This window comes from Platichthys flesus, chromosome 14 (genome assembly GCF_949316205.1).
Source record: "Platichthys flesus chromosome 14, fPlaFle2.1, whole genome shotgun sequence".
Taxonomy (NCBI): Eukaryota; Metazoa; Chordata; class Actinopteri; order Pleuronectiformes; family Pleuronectidae; genus Platichthys; species Platichthys flesus.
Genome location: NC_084958.1, coordinates 23,826,832 through 23,848,325, shown reverse-complemented (window position 1 = coordinate 23,848,325; position 21,494 = coordinate 23,826,832). Strand labels below are relative to the sequence as shown.

Genomic DNA, 21,494 nt, shown 5'->3' with positions numbered 1-21,494 from the left:
CTCTGTGATGGATTCTGCTCCCCCCCCTCCCCCCTCCCCCCCATGGTGCTGAGGAGATATTGATGATGGTAAACTATCGCTTTAAATCCTGATATTGATAATTATTGAGGTTTAATTTGTTGATAATTTGTTTGATTAATGCACTTTACTGAGGCCTGTGTGTCTGTTACTGTCTCCCCTCTCTCTCTCTCTCTCTCTCTCTCCTCTCTCCCCCTTCCTCTCTCTCATCCTCTCCCCCTCTCTCTCTCCTCCCTATGTCTCTCTCTCTCTCTCCCTATCCCCCCTCTCCCCCTCCCTCTCTCTCTCTCTCTCTCTCTCTCTCTCTCTTTCCACCCTCTTTCTCTCGCTCCTCTCTCTCTCTTTCCCCCCTCTTTCTCTCGCTCCTCTCTCTCTCTCTCCCCACTCCCTCTCTCTCTCTCTCTCTCTCTCTCTCTCTCTCTCTCCCTCCCCCTCCCTCTCTCTCTCTCTCTCTCTCTCTCTCTCTCTCTCTCTCTCCTCCCTCTCCATCTCTCTCTCTCTCCTCCCTACCTCTCTCTCCCCCTCCCTCTCTCTCTCTATCTCTCTCTCTCCTCCCTCTCCATCTCTCTCTCTCTCTCTCTCCTCCCTCTCCATCTCTCTCTCTCTCCTCCCTACCGCTCTCTCCCCCTCCCTCTCCCACTCCCTCTGCCTCTCCCTCCCTCCCTCTCTTTGTTGTGCCTCTGTCTTCACGCACCGCGCCTCCTCTTCATCACCGGGGATCAGGAGGCGGAGGACCCGTGTATCAGTCAGAGATAATCCTGCGGGAGGAGACGCGGCTCTTCGGTGCGGAGGACTGACGGAGGACTGACGGAGGACTGACGGAGGACTGACGGAGGACTGACGGAGGACTGACGGAGGGTGAGGATGCTGCCGCTGCCGCTGCCCAGGACACACCCGTCCGCCCCCGAGGCTTCCTGAACGCGTCCGCCCCGCACATTCCTCCATCTTCCCCGCACCCCCTGCGCCTGCTCTCCCCAGGCTCGGTGCTCTCCTATTCGGACACAGTGCGGCCGGCAGCCGGGGCTGCTCCGCTCCGGATTACCCTCGATCGGTTGACTCGTTTCCTGCCGTGAATCCAGCGCGTGCAGGGGGGAGCACCGTCATCATGGTGTCCGCCGGGCTGCTCCGGTACCTGGCGGCCGTGTGCGCGCTGTGTGCGCCCCTGCAGCTGCCGCAGGCTCAGGCGTCTTATTACCCCCCCCACAGCGGAGAGTGTCGAGGCAAGGGGAAGGAGTGCACAGGTAGGGTGTGTGTGTGTGTGTGTGTGTGTGTGTGTGTGTGTGTGTGTGTGAGTGTCGAGGCAAGGGGAAGGAGTGCACAGGTAGGGTGTGTGTGTGTGTGTGTGTGTGTGTGTGTGTGTGAGTGTCGAGGCAAGGGGAAGGAGTGCACAGGTGGGGGAGTGTCTCTGTGTGTGTCTGTGTGTGTCTGTGTGAGTGTGTGTGAGCGTGTGACTATCTGTGTGTGAGTGAGTGTCTGTGTGTGTTTGTGTCTCTTTGTGTCTCTGTGTGTGTGTGTGTGTCTGTGTGTGTCTGTGTGTGTGTGTGTGTGTGTGTGTCTCTCTGTGTGTGTGTGTGTGTGTGACTCTTGTGTGTGTGTGTGTTTGTGTGTGTGTCTGTGTGTGTTTGTGTCTCTTTGTGTCTCTGTGTCCGTGTGTCTCTGTGTGTGTGTGTGTGTGTGACTCTGTGTGTTTGTGTGTGTGTGTGTGTGTGTGTGTGTGACTCTGTGTGTTTGTGTGTGTGTGTGTGTGTCTGTGTGTGTGACCTCTGCTCCTCCTCAGGTATCTGATGAGTGTCATCACAGGCATCGCTCTGTGACCACATGTCTCTGCTGGCTCTCTCTCTCTCTCTCTCTCTCTCTCTCTCTCTCTCTGATCTAAATCAATATATATATTTACATTAGATTCATTCAACATGTTTGTGTTTGTTCATTTTCAACGTTTCAACACCAGGCTCAGACAGAGATTTGTGGAATCAGTATATGAATAGATGAACGATGAACCAGAAGAGCTTGTGTGATGTCGATGAGAGAGTTGTGTTGGTGGAGTGTCCCGTCCTCTCCAGCTGTTTGGGTTCTGGACAGATGTTTCACGAGTCTTCTTCAGGAGGGATGTGATCTGAGAACCTCATGAGTCCACAACACGTGGGCCCTGTTTGACTCTGGGATGTGATCTGGATCGTTGTGAGGAAGATGACAAACCTTGAATTTAATCTGGAGCTGTGAATCAGTGCACCCCCCCCCCCCCGTTTTAATTGGCTTTATTGTGTTGATGCTGCAGAAGCTTCTCATCGATCATGACCAGAACTGAGATCCGCTGTTTATCAAGTGAAACTACAACAGATTTATGTCTGTTATATGTTCTAACTTTTTAATGTTAGATTTCAATCTCACATAAACTCACATCGACGTGTGTGAAGAAACAATATGCAAATGTCTCTTTAGGTTAAAAACTATCATGCTGGCAAATCTACATTATTAAATCACATGGTGTAAACGATGTGTAAAACATTAAAATAAAGACTTAAAAATAAAACAAATACTACACATTTTCATTTCTGTCCCACAGAAATATTTTATATAATTGATAAATTTACGTTTTAGCTGAATTTAAATACTGTAACAGCTCATAATGTGTTATACTGTTAATATTAATATGCAAACTAACCAGTAACTGTTACTGGGATAAATGTAGTGATGTAATATATCCTCAAAACAACAACCAAATATTCAAATGAAAATGAAATTGTTAATAATGTATGAGATTTGAAGCTCTTTTCACTCTTAAAAGAAAACAAATGTAGAGCTGTAATAGTGTTTGTTAATACTCCTGCACTGCATCCGGACGGGAATCATATTAACTATCATGCATGTATCCGGCTGCATTAATATATAATATCCATGACTTCATTATGCTGCTGTACAGTTCTCTCTTTAGAGCTTTTATTAAATATTCAGTATTAGAAAACATCAGTCATGTAATTGAGTGTTAGCTGTCACTCTACAATCCTCCTGTTTTATTAATGCACCGCTCATTGACTCTGAGCTGTTTGAGACCAGCAGCGTTTCCTAAGGATCCACACGCCGGCTTGATACCGGCGGCCGCTCCGTGCACGCCCCCTGCCACAGAGCGCTGTGCTGAGGTCATCACCTGAGACACTTCAATGGGTTGATGCTCAGTAAACTGGAGGAGGGACGGCTCTGATGGTCTGTGGATACAGTCAGTGATGGTCTGTATAGATAAGGAGGTCACAGCCGTTGCTTTAGCACCTGAGGATTGTGGGTAGTGTAGTTCTTTTCCCAGAACCCAGTTGATACCATACTGACTTGTAGCTTCTACTGGAGAATAACATCTATTTGCTTGTGGTGAGTCTACCTGGGATAGTAAAATATTATGGTTGATTATCATTATGACAGATGGATGAATAACAACTTCTCAACGTCTTTAAATAGGTGTGCAGTGACACGAGGGAAGTTTGTTTAGAACTGCTTGAGGGGGGGGGGGGGGGGGGGGTTGGCCACGGACTCTTCTCACAGGAATGTTGTTTTACCTGAGTGGATTTCCTCTTCTTTAGTGACACAGCTTCACGTCCTGTAGTAAATCTCTTCAGAGGACTTGGCCGAGCGCCTGGAAACAGCCCGACAGCTACAGGGTGAAGCTGTGAGGCGAGAAGAAGTCAGAACTCTGCTCTGGTGCTATTCTTACTGAAGAGTCGCCTGAAGATGTGTGAATGTAAAGTTTCCTGAAGCAGGCGAAGAGTCAGATTAGATTCCGGGGACAGTCGGGACGGAGCTTATTATTCAACCAAGATAACTGAAGTCCTCTGCTGTGCTGTTAAACTCCCGCCTCCTGGGGGCGCTCTCACAGAGTCTCCAGGACGCTCTGGGGTTCGTCCAGGTTCCTCGACCTCCTCAACTCCCACCGTGACGCTCCGGAAGGAAACCGGCGTCTGCACCGAGCTGATTAAAACTTCAGGAGTCGTGACGTTACCAGAGCTGCAGATGAATATTGATGTTCTGTCGACGCTGTTTACAAGTTACACTCAGGCCATTTAACAGGAGGGGGGGGGCTGCTGTGGGAGGTGAAACTCTTAAGTGTAAATAACATTGCTCTACCTGACCGGGACTTGCTGATATATCGACGCCTCACAGATAATTTGTCAGAGAACTCCTGAGAAGGACCCGCGGCCTGCTGGGGAATCAGAGGGTAAACGAATGGAGCGTCTATTCTTCTGCCTCGGTGCCTCTGAGCAAACGAGGATGGAGGCAGCAGGAGGACGTTCACCTCTGAGATCAGCTGCAGACTGTTGGAAGATATTCAAACATGTCAGCGTCAAGTGGATTTGTTGCTGTGGTTGTTGTTATTGCTTTAAGAAGCTGTGATGGGGGGGGAGGTGCTCTGGACTGAGGGACTCTGTGACCCAGTGTGCAGGACAGATCAGTCCTCTGAACACTGGACCAACCTGTCCTTGTGGTTTTCTTCTGATGTCTTTTTGCTGCTCTCCGGCTCAGAGGGAATTATCCACCGATCGGTTTTGCCGGCGGCGTTTAGGGCAAACCGATAATCTGCAGCGCGACAGGGGGACGGACGCTTTTAATTGTCTTTCAGGAGGCAGTGAGAGCTGTGTGTCGACGGGATGTGGACTCTGTGAATCAGAGCTGGCTCTTGGAGTTTAATTAAACCTGGAGGATGAAGGCTGTAAAGTCACGGTGCTGCTCAGGGGAACCCACAGCTGTCTGTCCCAGGCTGGACGCTCGGCTGCTCTGAGGTCAGATCCACTGAGTGAGCATGAGAGGGACACGATTACAGACACTTCACATTGAAGACACGATCACAGACACTTCACATTGAAGACACAATCACAGACACTTCACACCTGGACGTCGTGTCGTCAGCCCCCACGTGGGAGGAGTCTACCTATACTCGACTCTGATTGGTTTGTAGAGGCGTCTGACGTGGGCGTGTTCTCAGTTGGGGGGGGGGGGGTAGTCTCTCGTTTTAACATCCTGGTAGTATAACAATCAGCTTCAGCACCTTCAGGAACAGTACTCCACAGTACTACAGTACTCCACAGTACTCCACGGTACTACAATACTCCACAGAACTGCAAAACTACAGTACTACAGTACACAACAGTACTATAGTACTACACTACTACACGCTAGTTCAAATGCAGCAACATCCTCGTGGTTCAGACATTCTGTTGTTGGAGGTGAAGACTGCAGCTTCTTCTTCTTCTTCTTCTTCTTCTTCTTCTTCTTCTTCTTCTTCTGCTTGAAGCTCTGAAACAAGGTGTAAAGATTCCCTATATAGTTTTATCGTCAAATCAAATTTAACATCAGGCCTTTTCATCCCCACTTCCTCAAGAGCAGGATGAGTTTTCCTCTTTAGTTTGTTTCTCCTGTTGAGTTCTCACATCTGCTCATTCTGACTTTCTCTGCTTCACACTCTGACACGTCTTTATCTTCCTGGACGTTTGGGTCTAACTAAAGCCACAATTAAGATTTGGTGACAAGCTCCAGCTGAGCTGAGAAAATAAAAAGATTTCTATCACACTGGCTTAATATGTGGGCCGTCAATTACACAAGGTAATACTGAAGGCATGGACTGCTCTGTAGATTAGGCTGAATGGCAGCTCTATGAAGGGGGGGGGGGAATTGCAGAGGCCTCATTTGTCAGAGTTAGAGCGACTCGGCCTCCTCGCTGCTGCTGCTGCTCTACAAAGACCGATCCTCGCTGTGAAACACAGACTCCATAAAAACAAGGGCTCATCAAAATGCTAAATAAAAGCTGATTTAGTTCTGGTTTCCTCGACCGGATGGATGGAGCAGCAGACTGTGTCTCTGAGCTGCAGCGAGCCAGGATCGCCCTATATCTCTGGAGAAGTGACAGTGCAGTCGTTTGTCTTGGTGGAGCTGAGGCAACTGTCCACACAGTGTCGTGAAGAACACAAAGTACACACAACAGAGGCTGTAGGACTGAAGTGCAGAAACTGATCTGACTAAAAGTCTGACTCAGACGCCAAAATCCACCGCTGCCAAAATGCTGATGCAGAACTCACAGGAAGGGTTGTGCATCATCCTGCAGGTAACAACCACATTGGCTCAGTCTGTATGAATGCAGTTGGTTAATCTGTCCACCTGGTGGCGTTGCATCCTGCGATTCCTCTCTTTATCCCTGAGTTTGGTCTCCACCACCTCCCGAGGGGAACCTCAGATTCTTCAGCTGTTACATGCGTCACTACGTTCAGCAGCTGGTCTCTGCTGCTCATGGTCAGTGGCTTCATCACTGGTTGTTATCTGAACCAGAATGTTCAACCAGAACCGACACCAGGAGCTGAAAGAGGCTGAGAGGTTCCAGAGTCAGTTATTCTCTGCAGGTCTGTCGTCCATCTAATGACAGCCTGTGAGGATCCATGTGTTCATTCTCTCTCTTACTGGTTATGCTCTCTGCTGCTGAGAACAATCCTGTTTTCCTTTTAAAGCTAAAATCCGACAGCTTGAGAAGCTCCAAGTTTCCTTAAGACAAAGACTCAAGCCCAAAACATGTGAATCATCAGCGTCAGGTCGCTGTGAGCATCAAGAAGCTGTTTCCAAACCGAGAATTCAACCATATGAAGAAAGCAATTAAATATCTTAACTATAAGCTCCTAATTCAAAGAGAATAACGAGTTTATATTCATTTTCTATGGGGATAAATGAATAGATTAATTAGTAGATACCACTCTGTTCACTGTGGGGTTCTGGATAAAGGTTTTTTAACTGAATAAAATCCCATAAAAGTGAAGTAACAATAAAGTCACTTCTGAATTAGAGTGAAAGGGTTTTAATTTTTCATTGAGGTTCATATTAGAGGAGGACTTTAATGAATTGGAATAATTGGAATTTCTTACAATTTTACAATTTCTTTATATTAATATATTGAGTGTTACTTTGACACTCTGTGAGAACGCAGCTGTAGAAATGTAACTTTCTGATGCATAGTGAAAGTCGGAGATGCAAATGCCTAATTATATTTGAATCTATGAATTACTGTATCAATTTCAATGACACAGTGTATTTTATGTCTGGTTATATTGAATCATAATGTTTTCAACCTCCTTAAACATGAAGAAACACTTTAGAATAACCTTATATTCAATAATAATAATCAGTCCAATCTTTTGTGTGGTCAATATTCCTGTTTTCATCTTAACCCATAAAAAACATATTATTATCAAAGTCAAGCTGCAAATTGAAAAGTGGTTTTACTGTTAGATTCTTAACCTTCCTTTGTTTTTTCTCTAATAAAACCAGTGAAGTAATGAAATCCAATTAGAAATCCTTTCATTAAATATAATCTATTAACTATCCCATTAAAAACTCTTTTTTAATTAACGTTACTTAACTCAGGGTGGTTTTAACTTTGGTTGTTCAGTCATGATCTGTATTTATCCCTAAATCCCTTAAACCAAGAAGAGATTCAGCTTAATTACCCTTTTTATATAAATATAATCCATTCATTAAAACATTCAGTTTCAGTGACAAAGGTCACGTCTTCACTTCCACATCGAACATGTGAACCTCAGGAGCTCATCTTCTCTGCAGGGTGTCTGAGGAGCCGTTAGCCACCGCAACACTCAGGGTTAGCCCCCCCCCCCCCCCCCGCCCATTGACCGTGGACGGACAAAGACTAGTCAGCTCGTGTGAATGCACAGCAGAGTGGAAGGCTGCTGCGGGGGGGGGGGGGGGGATGCATTTCACTGCACACGATGCACACAGCTCGGATCTCTTTGTGCACCAATTAAAATGCATCAAGTGCAAATCACCTGCTGGTTTCCTGGGTGAGCTGGTGGACCGGGGCCTGGTGTCCTCTGCTGTGCCCAGAATTGGAATGGGACCTGATTAGTGTCGCTTCGGCGACTCCTCGGCTGAGTCCATTCAGTGGTGCACTGAGGCGGGGGGGCAGGGGGGGAGGGGCAGTGTGTAAATCTGAGCAAGGCGTCGTTTTGTCGACTCTGAGTTTTCAGGTGATGAATTGAGCAGGCTCGATGGTGAAGCTGAGTTTCTGAGCAAATATTTAACATTCAAAGGATTTTTATTCTCCATGTTTTCCTCACGTGTCGCTGCTGGTTTCCACTTTATTCTGTGGAACCCACTTGCATGTAAATAGAGTGATTAGTGGATGTAAATATATTGAACAGGTGCTGCCACACAAACGTCAAAAATAAAACCAGGGTTTAACTCTCAGCTCTTAACTTCCAGTGCCCAGAGTTCCCCTCTGCAGGTTGTGCACTGATCTGTGGGATTCACCTGCAGGAAATCTTTGTTTCTGTGCTGAGGCTCTTCAGAGAGTCGGCCCTCAGAGCCAAGCACAGACTCAGAGGGCTTTTGTCCTCCAGCCGATTCTCACAGGCTGTTTCACGGCCTCTCTGCATGTGGGACTGTTTACGAGCCTCGTGGACGTCGCGCTCACAAACAACCCGAGATCTGTCACAGCCCCCCCGCTGCTCCCGAGCCGGCCTGGAACACAACGGGCCAACAAAGAGGGATTCAGCCTAAACCTTTAACAAACCATAATACCACGTTCAGACCTCAGATCATCCCATTGTAGAGAGGTGTTAGTGGAGAACAGCAGGTGGCGCTCTGCAGCTCGGTGCTGGACTTCACCAGGTGTAACAGGTCCCAGATCAGAACGATACTGATCTGAGGAGTTTGTGTTTGGTCGATGTGCTGATTTAGATGCTTGGTGTTTGAATTGAATAAATGTCTGAAGCACTGAGGCTGTGTTTTTTGAGCAGAGAAAGAAGGTTTGAGGTGAAGCGGCTCTTTACAACAAAAGGAAACAACTCCCAACTAATCATTCTTTGAATTTGAAATTTGAAAGTGAGAGCTGGTCTCAGAGCTGTCGATCGTTACAGACACACCCTGAGGTTCTAACGTGTGGCTCCAGAAGAGATGATTTGATTTACTGGACTCTACCGAGGAGTCTTCACAGGAGAAGGACGGCCTCGTGAACACGAAGCCGTCAGGACGCTCACCCTCACTCCTCATGCACTTTGATTCTTGCCTTAGCAGAGAACAGTTGTTGAGGTTTCCAGGTCTGTGAGGAATCATTTTGTATCTGTAAGCAGTGAACTGTGTTGCAGTTGATGAGGATCTTAACTGTCTGGTTAGTAACCAACACAACTGGCAGCAGGGCCGCGTGTCCCGGCCTGGGTAAGAGCCTCTTCCCTGGAGGTCAATTACTTCCTGCTCTGCCTCGGCGTCAGACTCCAGGATGAACCTGGACAGAGTCTCTGTGTCGCTGTGATCTGCTGCACATGAATAAAACATCCAAGCCGCTGCCTCCAGGTGAAGATCAGTCTGCAGCAGCAGCTGATGAAGCCAAACCAGCCGAGAGGCCGCCGGCAGCTCCATCTGCCTTCCAGGGAAAAACAACTAAACACAGACCTGGACAAATGAGCTGCAGTTACAGAGGAGGAGGAGGAGGAGGAGGAGGAGGGGGGGGGGGGGGGGGAGGAGGAGGAGGGGGGGGGGAGGAGGAGGAGGGGAGGAAGAAGGCAGGGGGGTAATTAGACAGCAGGTCCTTCTGCAGCATCTGCCCAGAGGCACTGTCAGGGTTGAAGGTTCAGTTTATGCATTAACAACATTTCATTTATCGAACATCAACAATTGAAATGTTATAAAAATGACATTTTGTCCTGCGACATATTCACAAGATTCACTGGAGCTGGATCCTGAGGTTGTGTTTGGCTGCAAGAGAACAAAACCAAATCCATCTCTGCACTTTGTGTTGAGGCTAAATTAACTCTGGTTTTTAATAACTTCAGAGTGTTTTGAGCTGATCTCATTTCAGCTTCACTCTTCAGCTGCAGCTGGTTGTGTCTGTGACTCTCAGTCAGTTGTTCTCTCAGGAGATGGAACCCACTCAGCAGAGTCACAGAGAACAGACGCTCAGGGAGAGAAGGAGGAAACTCCATCATCTTCACACTCACACATCAGACTCCCTTTCATCCAGCTGCTGCTTTCAGGTGGAAAAGTTTCATATCGTTGATTCAACATCTGTCCTGGAGAGCAGGACCGAGGACTGAGCCTTGTGGGACACCTGTCCTAAACGTCAGGACACTTAGAACCTGAAGAAACGTCTGCTCAGTGGTTCCAGGTGCGTGGATCAGCCGCCTCATGTCAGTGATGTCGATGAGAATCAGCTGCTGGGACGCTTCAGTCAGGTGGATTATAGATATTATAACTCAGATCCCTGAAGATTCATCACAGATGTTCTTAAAATAAAGACTCGTCACACTTTTATCAAACTGAGCCTCATGCTGCTGCTGGAGCCGACATCTGAAGAAAAACTAAAACAAAGAATCTGAGAAAGAAAAGGAAGGACGTCAGCGATGCTTTCCCATAGCAACGAGGAGGAGGAGGAGGAGGAGGAAGAGGAGGAGGAGGCGCGGACTGTTTCATGTTTTATTCAAGCAGCAGAAGAGAAGAGAGAAAAGCTCTTCACACAGAAACTCATCCAGCTGCTGCGGCCAGGACGTTTAATACAGATCCAGGAACAGCGGGAGTCGAGCGATGCACAACGTTTAGTCTTCATCCGACTCAACATACCACACATCTGGGGGGGGGGGGGGGGGGGGGGGGGGGTCTTATAACACCAGCAGCAGTGACGCGTTGTTTAGAAAAACACAACAGAGCTTCGGCTTCATTCAAATGATCTGCAGACGTGGAACCGGACTCCAGATGTGTTTCCTCTCCTCCAGCCTCTGCTCTGGATCATCTTCTTCTTCTCTCATCTGAAGCACCGACCTGCTCAAAGAGACGTTCAGTCAGTTTATTAATATTCAATGGACACTTCTTGAGACATGAGAGACACAGACAGAGATCGGTGGAGAAAAACATGAACATGAAACCTTTGATCTTCAGATTTGGACCCGTGTTAGATGTGATTGGTCCAAGGCCACAGTGACCTCATTGAGTGTCATGAGTCTGAACTGTGTGTAACTCTCCCCTCTGGTAGTTTCTATCCACACAACAACTCTGGGATTAGTTCCTGCAATGACTGTGAATTTATATAAATTCATTTTTTGCACATAGTATATTCATTATCACTTATTTTTTTTACATAGAAATATATATTTATTTTAGACATGCAATTTTTACGCTTGTGTCTTTCGTCATCTTTTGTTTTTAAACTTTTCCTTTGATCTTTTTGAACTTGCCCTTGATGCTGCTGTAACACAATCACTTCCCAAACTGGGATCAATAAAGTACATCTCCCCATCCATCTATCTAGATATGATGAAAGTGAAACCTGCAGTCCTGCTGCTTGTCGATATCTCCCTCAGGGTGTGTGTGTGTGTGTGTGGGTGGGTGGGTGTGTGTGTGTGTGTGTGTGTCAGTGTGTGTGTGTGTGTGTGTGTGTCAGTGTGTGTGTGTTAGGCCCCTCCCCCTGTGGACTGTGATGTCGAGCAGGTGTGAACGGACCCGTGTTCTGTCAGACTCTGTTGTAATTAGTCGCCGCAGCAGGAAGCGGCTGCTCCTCCTGAGAGGACTTTCAAATCACCACAGATAAAACCTTGTTAATCAGATCCAGGATCCGGCCCTGACGTGAGAACACACACGTTTGAACGATTCCTGAGACTCTCGTGGTGAGACGTGACTTCAGAATGAAAACAAACATGTCCTCTTGTACTGTCCACCTGGTGCGAGACACAAGTCCTCTCTGTGCTGATGGACACCAAGGACCCAGCTTCCAGTTAGTGAGTCGCTCTCTCGCTGTTTCTGTCAAACTATGACCGGATTGACATCTTAGACTCAGGGAGGCTGGGTGACATTAAGATCACGTCTGTCTCACGCTTCAGGACCTGAGAATCAGTTCAGCCTCCAATCAGCATCGTCCCCTCCCCCGTCAGGACGATGACCCACTTGGGTGCAGCAGTTGTGCGACAACAGGAAGATGTTGTCATTGTGTTGACGGAGGGTGATGGTGTGTGAAGGCTCCTCACAGCTTCAGTTCATACCTCCAGCCTTCAGCTCTGAAGCTTCACACACAGGACGCTCTCCAGTCCTTTAGTCCTCATGACACATGAACATGTGTGTCTCTGAGCGTGGACGGGACCTGAAGGCCCATCATGCATCTGTGACGCTGGAGTTTGACACAGAGTGTGTGTCACACACAGACACACACTCTGCTGCAGCCTGTCTGTGCTAAAGGATGTGCAGAGTGTCGAAGGTCAGCTTCTTTAGTTCTGCTCTGATCCAAAAGGCCAAATTATGTGCATTTCAAATCTGTGTTTCTGTTGTAAATATATTAGCACAACACAAACACACACACACAGATCCACAAAGATACATCAGCACCAGCCAGCATCACACACACACAACATACACACACACATTTCAGACTGGAAACACACTGTGGTTTGTTTCCTTTGGTCCAAACACACAAACAATTTAATTTGCATTTGTGTTTGTCGCCAGCTGGAGGCTGATTGTTGTTCAGCATGAAACTGTCTGGCTCTAAGAAACTGGGCTCTCTGAAACCTGCAGCCAGGAAACAGAACCCACTCACCTCCCGGTCACACACACACACACACACACACACACACACACACAGACAGTCGAGTTGAGTTAAAACGTTTCTTCATCATTTTAAGTTCTGGTGTTTTATCTCGTTTCTTCTTCCTGACCTCGTTAATTTGTGTTTAATTTCCTCGCTGCTCAAATCTGAAGATTAGTTTCCTCTGTTTGCTGCGTCTCCGTCCTGCCCCCCCCCCCCCCCCTCCAGCTGCTGGGCTTCAGGGTTTTGTTTTGTGCCCGGTTGTTACTGAGGCCAGTGGTGGACGTGTCTAGAAGTGGAGGACGTCCACGATCAGTCATTACAGGTCTTTATCTTCAAAGTCAACTCAGCTTTAAACACACAGGACTCTGTCTCTCATCTCAGAGGACATGTGGACACTTCAAGGCACTGAGGTCTGTCATTATCAGACAAGACATGACCCCCCCCCCCTACACACAAGGTGCCAGCAGTGAGTGTGTGTGTCTGTTTGTGTGTGTGTGTAGTGACGCTCTGTGAGCTGATGACTAATCAAACTGAAGGACTGTCTCAGGATCAGCTGCAGGTTTCAGGGGAGACTTGACCGGGTTCAAACCCTCCTCCCATCAGCTGCTGGTCTGCTGGTCTGCTGGTCCGGTCCCGACATGGTTCCAGGTTCTGTTCCAGGAGCAGAGCAAAGATGGTGGCGCCTGTATCCCAGATATTTACCCGATGTCCACGACACTGTCTGCTCACTGCTCCCTCTGTGTGTGTTGCAGACCTGTCGGAGAAGAAGAGCGACCTGCGGGTGTGCGATGACTCCTCCTGTCGCTTCGGAGGCGTCTGCAGGGACGACGGCGCTCAGCTCAAATGTGTCTGCCAGTTCCAGGTAGGTTCTTCATGATCTCCTCTTCACTGGTGAAACTGAACCCACTGGTTCCCACTGAGGATGTAAACCTGTAAAGACACCTCACAACTATTAAGTTTCCCTTTTGGTTCTCAGTTATATAAACAGAACCGATGCTCACTGTTGTTTTTCAGGGGACTATTTTCTGTGGCGGATTAACATAAAGTAGAAACATAGAACAGTAACCCAGTCTGTTCTATGAAGGTGCAGGTGACTCCTCCTTCGTTCTGCAGGATCCTGAGACTGTTGAGTGTGAAATGATTCTTCAAATCTGCAGCGATCGCCTCTTCAGCTGTTGTTCATCTCTCTGGTGGATGTTCGTGGAATTGGGTCTTTCACACATGAAGCAGCAGAAGTTTCTCCATCACGTCTTCTTCATCACATCACATCCACACTGGACCATAAACTCTGTTCACGTCTTCGTTGGTGTCTTCTTCGTGTGCCGCTCCTTCTTAGATCAACTCCTCCAGAGTTTCAGCAGGTTTTACACCAGGGGTCAGGTAGAGCATCTCCAGAGGATCTCTGGAGCTCAGTGCAGGTCTGAGAGCAGCTAAGGAAGAGTTTTATATGTGGTGCAGCGGCTGTTTGTGTGATTCCTGTCCAGTTGAATAAATCTGTCATGAACCAGCGATCAAGCAAACAGCAGAGGAAGAAGTGAAAGAACCAGAACCGACACCTGTGGTTCAGTGATAATCTAATTTGTAAACATGTTATCAAGATGTTCTTGTGCTTTTTGTGATATAAAACATAGTTTGATAAATAAACAGTCGACATCGCGGCTGAGGATTTCCACCTCGACGCTGCAGTCGACCAAACCCAGTCTCCACCGATAGGTTCAGAGAGCTGGGCTTTGTGATGTCACAAGGGGAGGAGCCCAGTGGCTGGAAAGGCTCCAGTTAGTGAGTCGGGTTTGATTTTCTATCCGAGCCCGATGTTTCCCCAGATCAGAGGCATGTGTAGAACCTGACCAGAATGTGAACAGTCAACTAAACTTGAGAAGAAGTTTCTGAGGCAACTTGAGGAGGAGCTTCTCCTGAGCTGTGATCTGAAGAGCTGAGCATCTTCACCAACGTGAGCTCTGAGGAGAAGTTCTCAGAAAACACAAGAATGTTCTCGTTTTGTGTTTTTCTTTAAGATAGAAGAACTTGTTTAGGCTACGGAACTGTGTTAAAAGTGTTAATTTAGATTTGGTATAAAAGAAACAAAGCATGATGCAGAAGTGGAACCGCATCTTTCCAGGTCCTGTTTGCTGATCCCTGGAGAATCAAAACCATCCTGCTGCAGGATGATGAGGATGATTTACATTTTATTATATTATTAATGCCAACTCAAAGCACTGACGAGAAGAAACACTGTTCATTTTGTCCTGGTCTGTCCTCCACTGATGTTTCTCCATGGATCTGAAGAAGGATTCTTTCTTTGTTGTTGTGAAAAAAGCTTTAAGGCTGATGACGCTTCGTTTCTTCACATCCATGAAGAACCCCCCCCTGTCTCAGCTGGAGTTTGGACATGATGGAGACAAACCGAGCGCTGGCGTCTTTGAAGATAAGAAGCGAGAGGACGTCCTGCTGCTCGACCTCACTCTGCTCTGAGCTCAGGATCTGTCCCCATGCCCCCGTCATCTGGATGCCCCCCCCCCCCCCCCCGGTTTGTCCCTGCAGTGGATTTCATTCGTACAGTTTGTAAAGCAACAGAGTGAGAGTGTCTGTAGCAGAGGTCACTGAGGTCGTCCCTGCAGGGCACCGCTGCTGAATGATTGATGTCTGTGAGTTAATAGAATATGGATCGGTGAAGGCTGATATGTGTCCTTGGCAGCAGTCTGAAGCAGAGTCGGTCAGCTGCTCTCAGGCTCCATGATCCTCCTCTGGCTGCTGAACCAGTCACACGTGTTATAGAACTGACAGCTTCTTCTCATCCGGGCCTCGTTCATCTCTGTGGCTCCTCTCGATGAACTTCTACCTCTGGGCTCTGACGTCTTTGAGACTCTGGTCAGAAAGGAGCCGCTGAAGTCTTGACCTCTGACCTCTGACCTCCGATGAGTTCCAGTTTGGCTGTTTTGGTCTTTGAACGCCTCAGTTTATGTTTTTAAATCCGACACTTCACATTCAACACAAACGTCCACTCGGACTAAAGGTTCAACGGATTAACTCTGTTGTTTTTCTGTATCTTCCTCTTTACTCCAGTTCGATGAGGAGTGAATGTTTGGGTCAAAGAGTTGAAGTGGTCCCTTGGCCCCCCCGCTGGGAGCCACCAGCACCAGTTAATTAACATTCGATTGTGTTTGATTTTCCAGTGTCACAAAAACTACATCCCTGTGTGTGGCTCCAACGGCGACACCTACCAGAACGAGTGCTACAGGCGCCAGGCGTCCTGCAAACAGCAGAGACTCATCTCCCGGGTGTCCGACGGCCCCTGCTCCGCCGGTGAGTCTGCCAGGAACCACAGCCCTGAACTCACTCTGACTGGTTTGAGGCCAGAGGTTTGAAGGGCTGCATCACATCTTTTCCGAGGGGACCACAGGTGCTGGGGGGGGGGGGGGGGGGGGGACGTGCATGTGAGAAAAGAGACAAACATAAACTAAGTTGGAATCTTCTAACATATGTTTGCTTCATCTCAACTACATCCCACTCTGAGAAACCTATAGTGACAGCAGGGCAGAGGTGGTGGTAGAGGCGTCAGCTCCGTCTGCAGGGGAGGAGGTCTGATTTCCCCGGGGGGGGCCTGGCGATCTGCTCTTATTACCCGTTACACCGGGATCAGCCCTCCGCTTCCCTCACCGCGCTCCCGTCCTCCTGCAATTTCCTCTGCCTGAGATTTATGCTTCCTGTAATTGGAGCGTTCGGCGGCTGTGATACTCGAGTCAGTTTCCCTGAGCAGCAGCCGACGAGGAGACGTAGAGAGACGGTCACAGGAGACGGGGGGGTGATCACAGGTCAGCACAGGTCGGAACCGCCACATCAGCCCCAGAGAGAGAGAGAGAGAGAGAGAGAAATATAATTCATGAAACTAACGAGGACGTCACTCAGTAGATTTCATCTCCACAATAAAAATTCACTAGATCCTGATTTTTACACTCACTCATGAATACCAGTCCTGTGAACGTTATTTATTTGAATCAAAATCCATGAATTATTCTCAGAAATCAGTAAAAATGTTTGAGAAAGACACAAAATACTTCCTGGAAATGCCCCTGAGAGACTCACACAGACTCACACAGACTCACACACACACACACTCAGTGCTGCCTCCTTTTCAACAAAATAGAAAACCTCAGGATGACTTTGTGAAGAAGTGCCGCAGCTAAAGGTGAAATTTCATTGGACGAAGCCGCGTCCATCTCTTAACTCACGTCTCCTGTAAGAGTTCATTTCCTAATGGAGCTGCACCTCGGAGCCAATGGGATCTGCTGCAGTGCACGACTGGGGCGACTGGGACGACTGGGACGACTGGGACGTTATCACATGTCTGTGTTGATGTGACTCAAGAAGGATTAACAATCTGCTCATGTCAAAACAGAGTCATAAAACCAGTGTGTTTAAATTGTGTTATTGAATGTTGCTGCCTCTCTTTATGCTAAGCTAAGCTAACTGCATCCTAACCTCTCTTCACCTATTGACTGATTGGTTGATGAAGTGATTGATTGATTAACTTCATGCTTCTTGCATGTGTGTTTGTGTGTGTGTGTGTGTGTGTCTTAATAACAGTCTGAGTGATGGTTGTTGTGTCTCTTGTGTCTTCACAGATCCTGGCTCCGGTTCAGGAGACGGAGAAGGTGAGTGTGTGTTTTTTTTTTTTAAAGCTTTGATTTGCGACTTCTCTTCTGCTGCGAGTGGAAATCAAACAAAATCAATTACAGCTGAATCTTCACCTGCCCTCCACAAACAAATCAGTGCTGAGGATCAAGCTTGTGATCGTCCTCTGTGTCTCTATACGCCGCAGCCCCCTCGTTGAATATTAACTTCTCTAATAAAGACCACGTGGAGGATTTCATTCTCTGAATTAACTCGAGCTGAAAGACTCATTCTTGCCAAATTTGGCGACAGAGACATTTGGAGACCATCTGGGAGCGCCGGCCGCAGTGTTTGCTGTTAAACATGGCCGTCGGGGGGGTTTAATTGGAAGTGGCCTCCGAAGAGACGGTCTCTCCACCATCTGCGTGTGGGCGGAGTCAACGAGCCAGTGAGCTCCCGCAGGCGATGGACCGGTCGAGCCTCGGAGAGAAATTATTAAATGTCTGGACTCTGTTTGTCTTCTTCTCTCCAAACATGTGCTGGCCTGCCGACTCACAACACGTGACACTGTGGCTGCTTCTCAAACAGGAAGCTGGACATGACTGAGAGTTAACGATGTGGATTCTTCTTCTTGACTTTAGTACCAGTAAACTGCACTGCGTGATTTCCTCCACCAGTCACTCATCCATCATCTGCACCACATATCTTTTCAGATATCGGTCAGAGTGCAGGTTTAACCAGCACATACAGAGACACACAATCTTTCACTCTCACTCCTACAGTGAGTTTTGAGTTGTGTTAGATTTGTAAGTGTGAAATAACAGCACGAGACGCTCACACCAAATGATTCCAAACTTACAGTCGTGTGTTTTTTCCACTGAGTGAATCGAACCTTCACGTCAGCCTCCGACTTGCTTTTGTTACAGAAAATAGAATCAATGAAGAAATGATTTTCACTGCTGGAGATACAGTTACTGAGCGACAGCAAAGACACAAAGAGGAAGAAACAAAGCTGTAATTTCATTCCGTGCATTAACAGAAAGTAAAATCAAATCCAATTACAATAATGTTTCCTGAACAAATCTGTTGATGCAGTTCAGTCGATAGAAACAGAATTCTCAAAAACGCTCTGAAGAACCAGAGTCCTGTTTTTAGAAGAGTCTCAAACGAGGCCTTGGGAAAAAGGAACCGCATGAGGAGTGTGATCAGTGGTGCAGTTGTATTGTATCCAGCTGTGGGCAGTGTGTTTGTGTGTATGTGTGTGTGTGTGTGTGTATGAAGCAGCATCCCACAGCAAAGTCAGCAAAGAAACAAAGAGCCTCTGTGCTGCAGATCCTGGTCGATCGATCGGCTCCTCCGAGCCCGACTGAGCTCTGCATGTTCAATACATCCACACACAGCAGGTCAATCTGTCACACACACACACACACACACACACACACACACACACACATACACACAGTGCGAGCACAGTGCAGTAGTGATTGGGGAGTGGAGCCCTGGTATCGAGCTCCCTTCTATCCGTCCACTCAACCAATCAGGCTGCTCTTGACGCTGACGCCTGCTTTGTTTGATTATTTGAGATTTCAGGTTTAAATTCAGCACCAAGCGTTTCCTCTATTACAACAACACTACACGTGATGCATCATGGGACTCGCTCTCTGCTGGGGAATGGACACCGTCATGCGTGAGGACATTAAACGCATCCCCTGTACCGGTGATGATAGTGATGATGTCACGACAGGAGAACGCGTGGTTCTGTTTCCTTTGGGCCGATGAGCTCCAGGAGTCTGATGGAAAAGTGTGTGAGGCGCGTTGTGTGTGAGGCGCGTCGTGTGTGAGGTGCGTTGTGTGCGAGGCGCGTCGTGTGCGAGGCGCGTCGTGTGCGAGGCGCGTTGTGTGTGTCGGGGCTGGAAACAGAACGGTGTCATCAGAGTTAACGGCACGACGGCGCTCACCGGAACAGAAGCTGAGTTTAGCTGCAGGTTTAAAAAAGAGAAATCAAGTGAGCCTGAAAAGAGGCTTATTGTTAGATATATATGATCATTATATCTTTTTTATAGATTTATCTTTATTCCATCTACGCGTTTCTTTAATTTGATTTATTTGTATTATGACGTCTCCTCTGTAAACAGTAAATAATCAGGATACTTTGTTGTGTCCATTCTACCGAACGACTCACTCTGAGTTTGTTCCTAATAAACACAGAGACAAAGGAAATCATTGATCTTTAATGAGGCTCTAAGAAAAAACGTTTCCTGTCTAATCACAGTTTGTTGTTTTCTCCAGACGATGAAGGTTCAGGATCAGACGTCGGGAAGAAGTTCACCAAGTGCAGCACGTGTAAATACGGAGCCGAGTGTGACGAGGACTCGGAGGACGTGTGGTGAGTGAGTGAGGTCACCGGAGGTCAGGAGGGTCTCTGCTGGTGTTCAGCACCAGAGCCCGGCCCGATCACACACTGGCTCAAGTAACTGAACCGACACCTCAAACAATATCTCACAGACCAGGAAGACGAGTAAACAGAACTCCCAACATCTGGTTTGAAATTAAACATCTGGAAGAGCTGAGACTTCGGTCAGGACACTCACATGCAGTACTCTGATTTCTCTGAGTACTCTGAGTACTCTGAGTACTCTGATTTCTCTGAGTACTCTGATTTCTCTGAGTACTCTGAGTACTCTGAAAACGAGGATCCCAACCTGTAAACAAATGATCTCTCAGCTGATTTCCTCAACTTGAATGAAATGATCAATGTTTTACTTCCTTTTGGGGAAATCAGGTTTCTAGAATTGTCCCTCCTGGTCCACTACGCAGACAAGATGACGACTGGGGGACTTTTCTAAAAGTTTGGAGGTGATGTGTCTCCAGATTAAAAAGACTAAATTTAAACAACACACACACACTGAGGCTGAGGCGCTCTCTCACCTCGATCAGAGCCGACACAAACCTGCGTGTGCTCGTGTGACCTGGAAGTGACCGATGATTGAATCCATTCAAACCGTATTGTTGGTTAATCGCTGACAGCTCCTGCTTTGCTGCTCCTGTGACACACTGTGAGAAGCTGCTCTGATGCCTGACTCCTCTCCTCAGGTGCATCTGTAACATCGACTGCAGCGGCCACAACGAGAACCCGGTGTGTGCCACCGACGGAAACTCCTACAACAACCCCTGTCTGGTCCGGGAGGCGTCCTGCATGAAGCAGGAGCAGATCGACGTCAAACACCTGGGCCGGTGCCCCGGTAAGACCGAGACACATGACTACACCTGGGGGGGGGGGGGGTGATGAGGTCTGTGTGCAGGTTGAAGCTGCTCGGGGGGGAACAAAGACCTCTTCCCTCGAAATGAAAGCGTATATCTGTGATACTCCAGGGTCTATATGAACAGTCTCTGTGTCTTTAGTAAGGCCCACTTGTGAGATTTCTGCAGGGGAGCAATCAGCTCAGATTTGAGTGGGTCAGAGGAAGTGAAGATGAAACTCAATATAAATGAAAGACTTCACGTCCACTTAAAAAACAGTCGAACTTTAATATGTGTGAAATCAAACGGTTTTACATTTACTGTGGCACATTTTATTCTACTTAAAAGAAGCAGAGCCGAGTGAGAGGTTTTATTAGAGACGTGTACAGGTGTGATCTCCGTCTGGCTTCTTGATTATTAATAATTCATCTGAACAGAGCTGCTGAAAACACAAACAGAAATGTTCAGTATGTAATTGTAGATCTTTTGATAAATGTGATTAAACCATCATTAATGAGTTTTGTCAAAGAAAGAGTTCAGTGAGCAGGAGTCCAAAACAAAAACATCTCACTGTAGAACCTCAGTCTGTTTCTTGAGGAGGTTTTTATTTCTTTCTACCTGAGACCTCTTCTTCTTCTTCTTCTTCTTCTTCTTCTTCCTGAAAACACTTTGATTCCTGTGGATCAGTTTTCAGCCTCACTGCTCGTGACCTCTGACCTCCAGGTTCCAGAGCAGGTCTCGACCTCCTCAGATGAATCTACCTGCTGAATCCTCCATCGCTTCTTTATTGAGTCCAAATTGGAAAATCCCATCACACTGGCTTGTTGAGATTCAGAAAATGGCCGCTGTAACCTGGTTGAAATATGAAACAGGACCAGCTCCTCGCCAATGAACTGTCCTGTGACTGAAGCCTTTCATAGATCTCAGCGGGTCAGACTCTGTGCCTCGCCTTCCTCTCTGCCTCGTCTTCTTCTCTGCCTCGTCTTCCTCTCTGCCTCGTCTTCCTCACGGCTTTGTCTTCCTCTGGGCCTCGTCTTCCTCTCCTCCTCGTATTCCTCTCGGCCTCGTCTTCCTCTCGGCT

General features: G+C 47.5%; 1 protein-coding gene across 1 annotated transcript in view; it reads left to right on the top strand.

Annotated features, from left to right (window-relative positions):
• Positions 1–843: 843 nt before the first annotated feature.
• Positions 844–21,494, top strand: part of tmeff1a (transmembrane protein with EGF-like and two follistatin-like domains 1a) — a 26,416-nt gene continuing 5,765 nt past the window's right edge. Inside the window, exons 1-6 of the mRNA XM_062404630.1 lie at positions 844–1,259; positions 13,315–13,424; positions 15,736–15,865; positions 17,185–17,214; positions 19,463–19,559; positions 20,267–20,415. Coding sequence (XP_062260614.1) covers positions 1,124–1,259; positions 13,315–13,424; positions 15,736–15,865; positions 17,185–17,214; positions 19,463–19,559; positions 20,267–20,415 — 652 coding nt within the window. The 5' untranslated portion in view covers positions 844–1,123. The remainder of the gene's footprint in view (positions 1,260–13,314; positions 13,425–15,735; positions 15,866–17,184; positions 17,215–19,462; positions 19,560–20,266; positions 20,416–21,494) is intronic.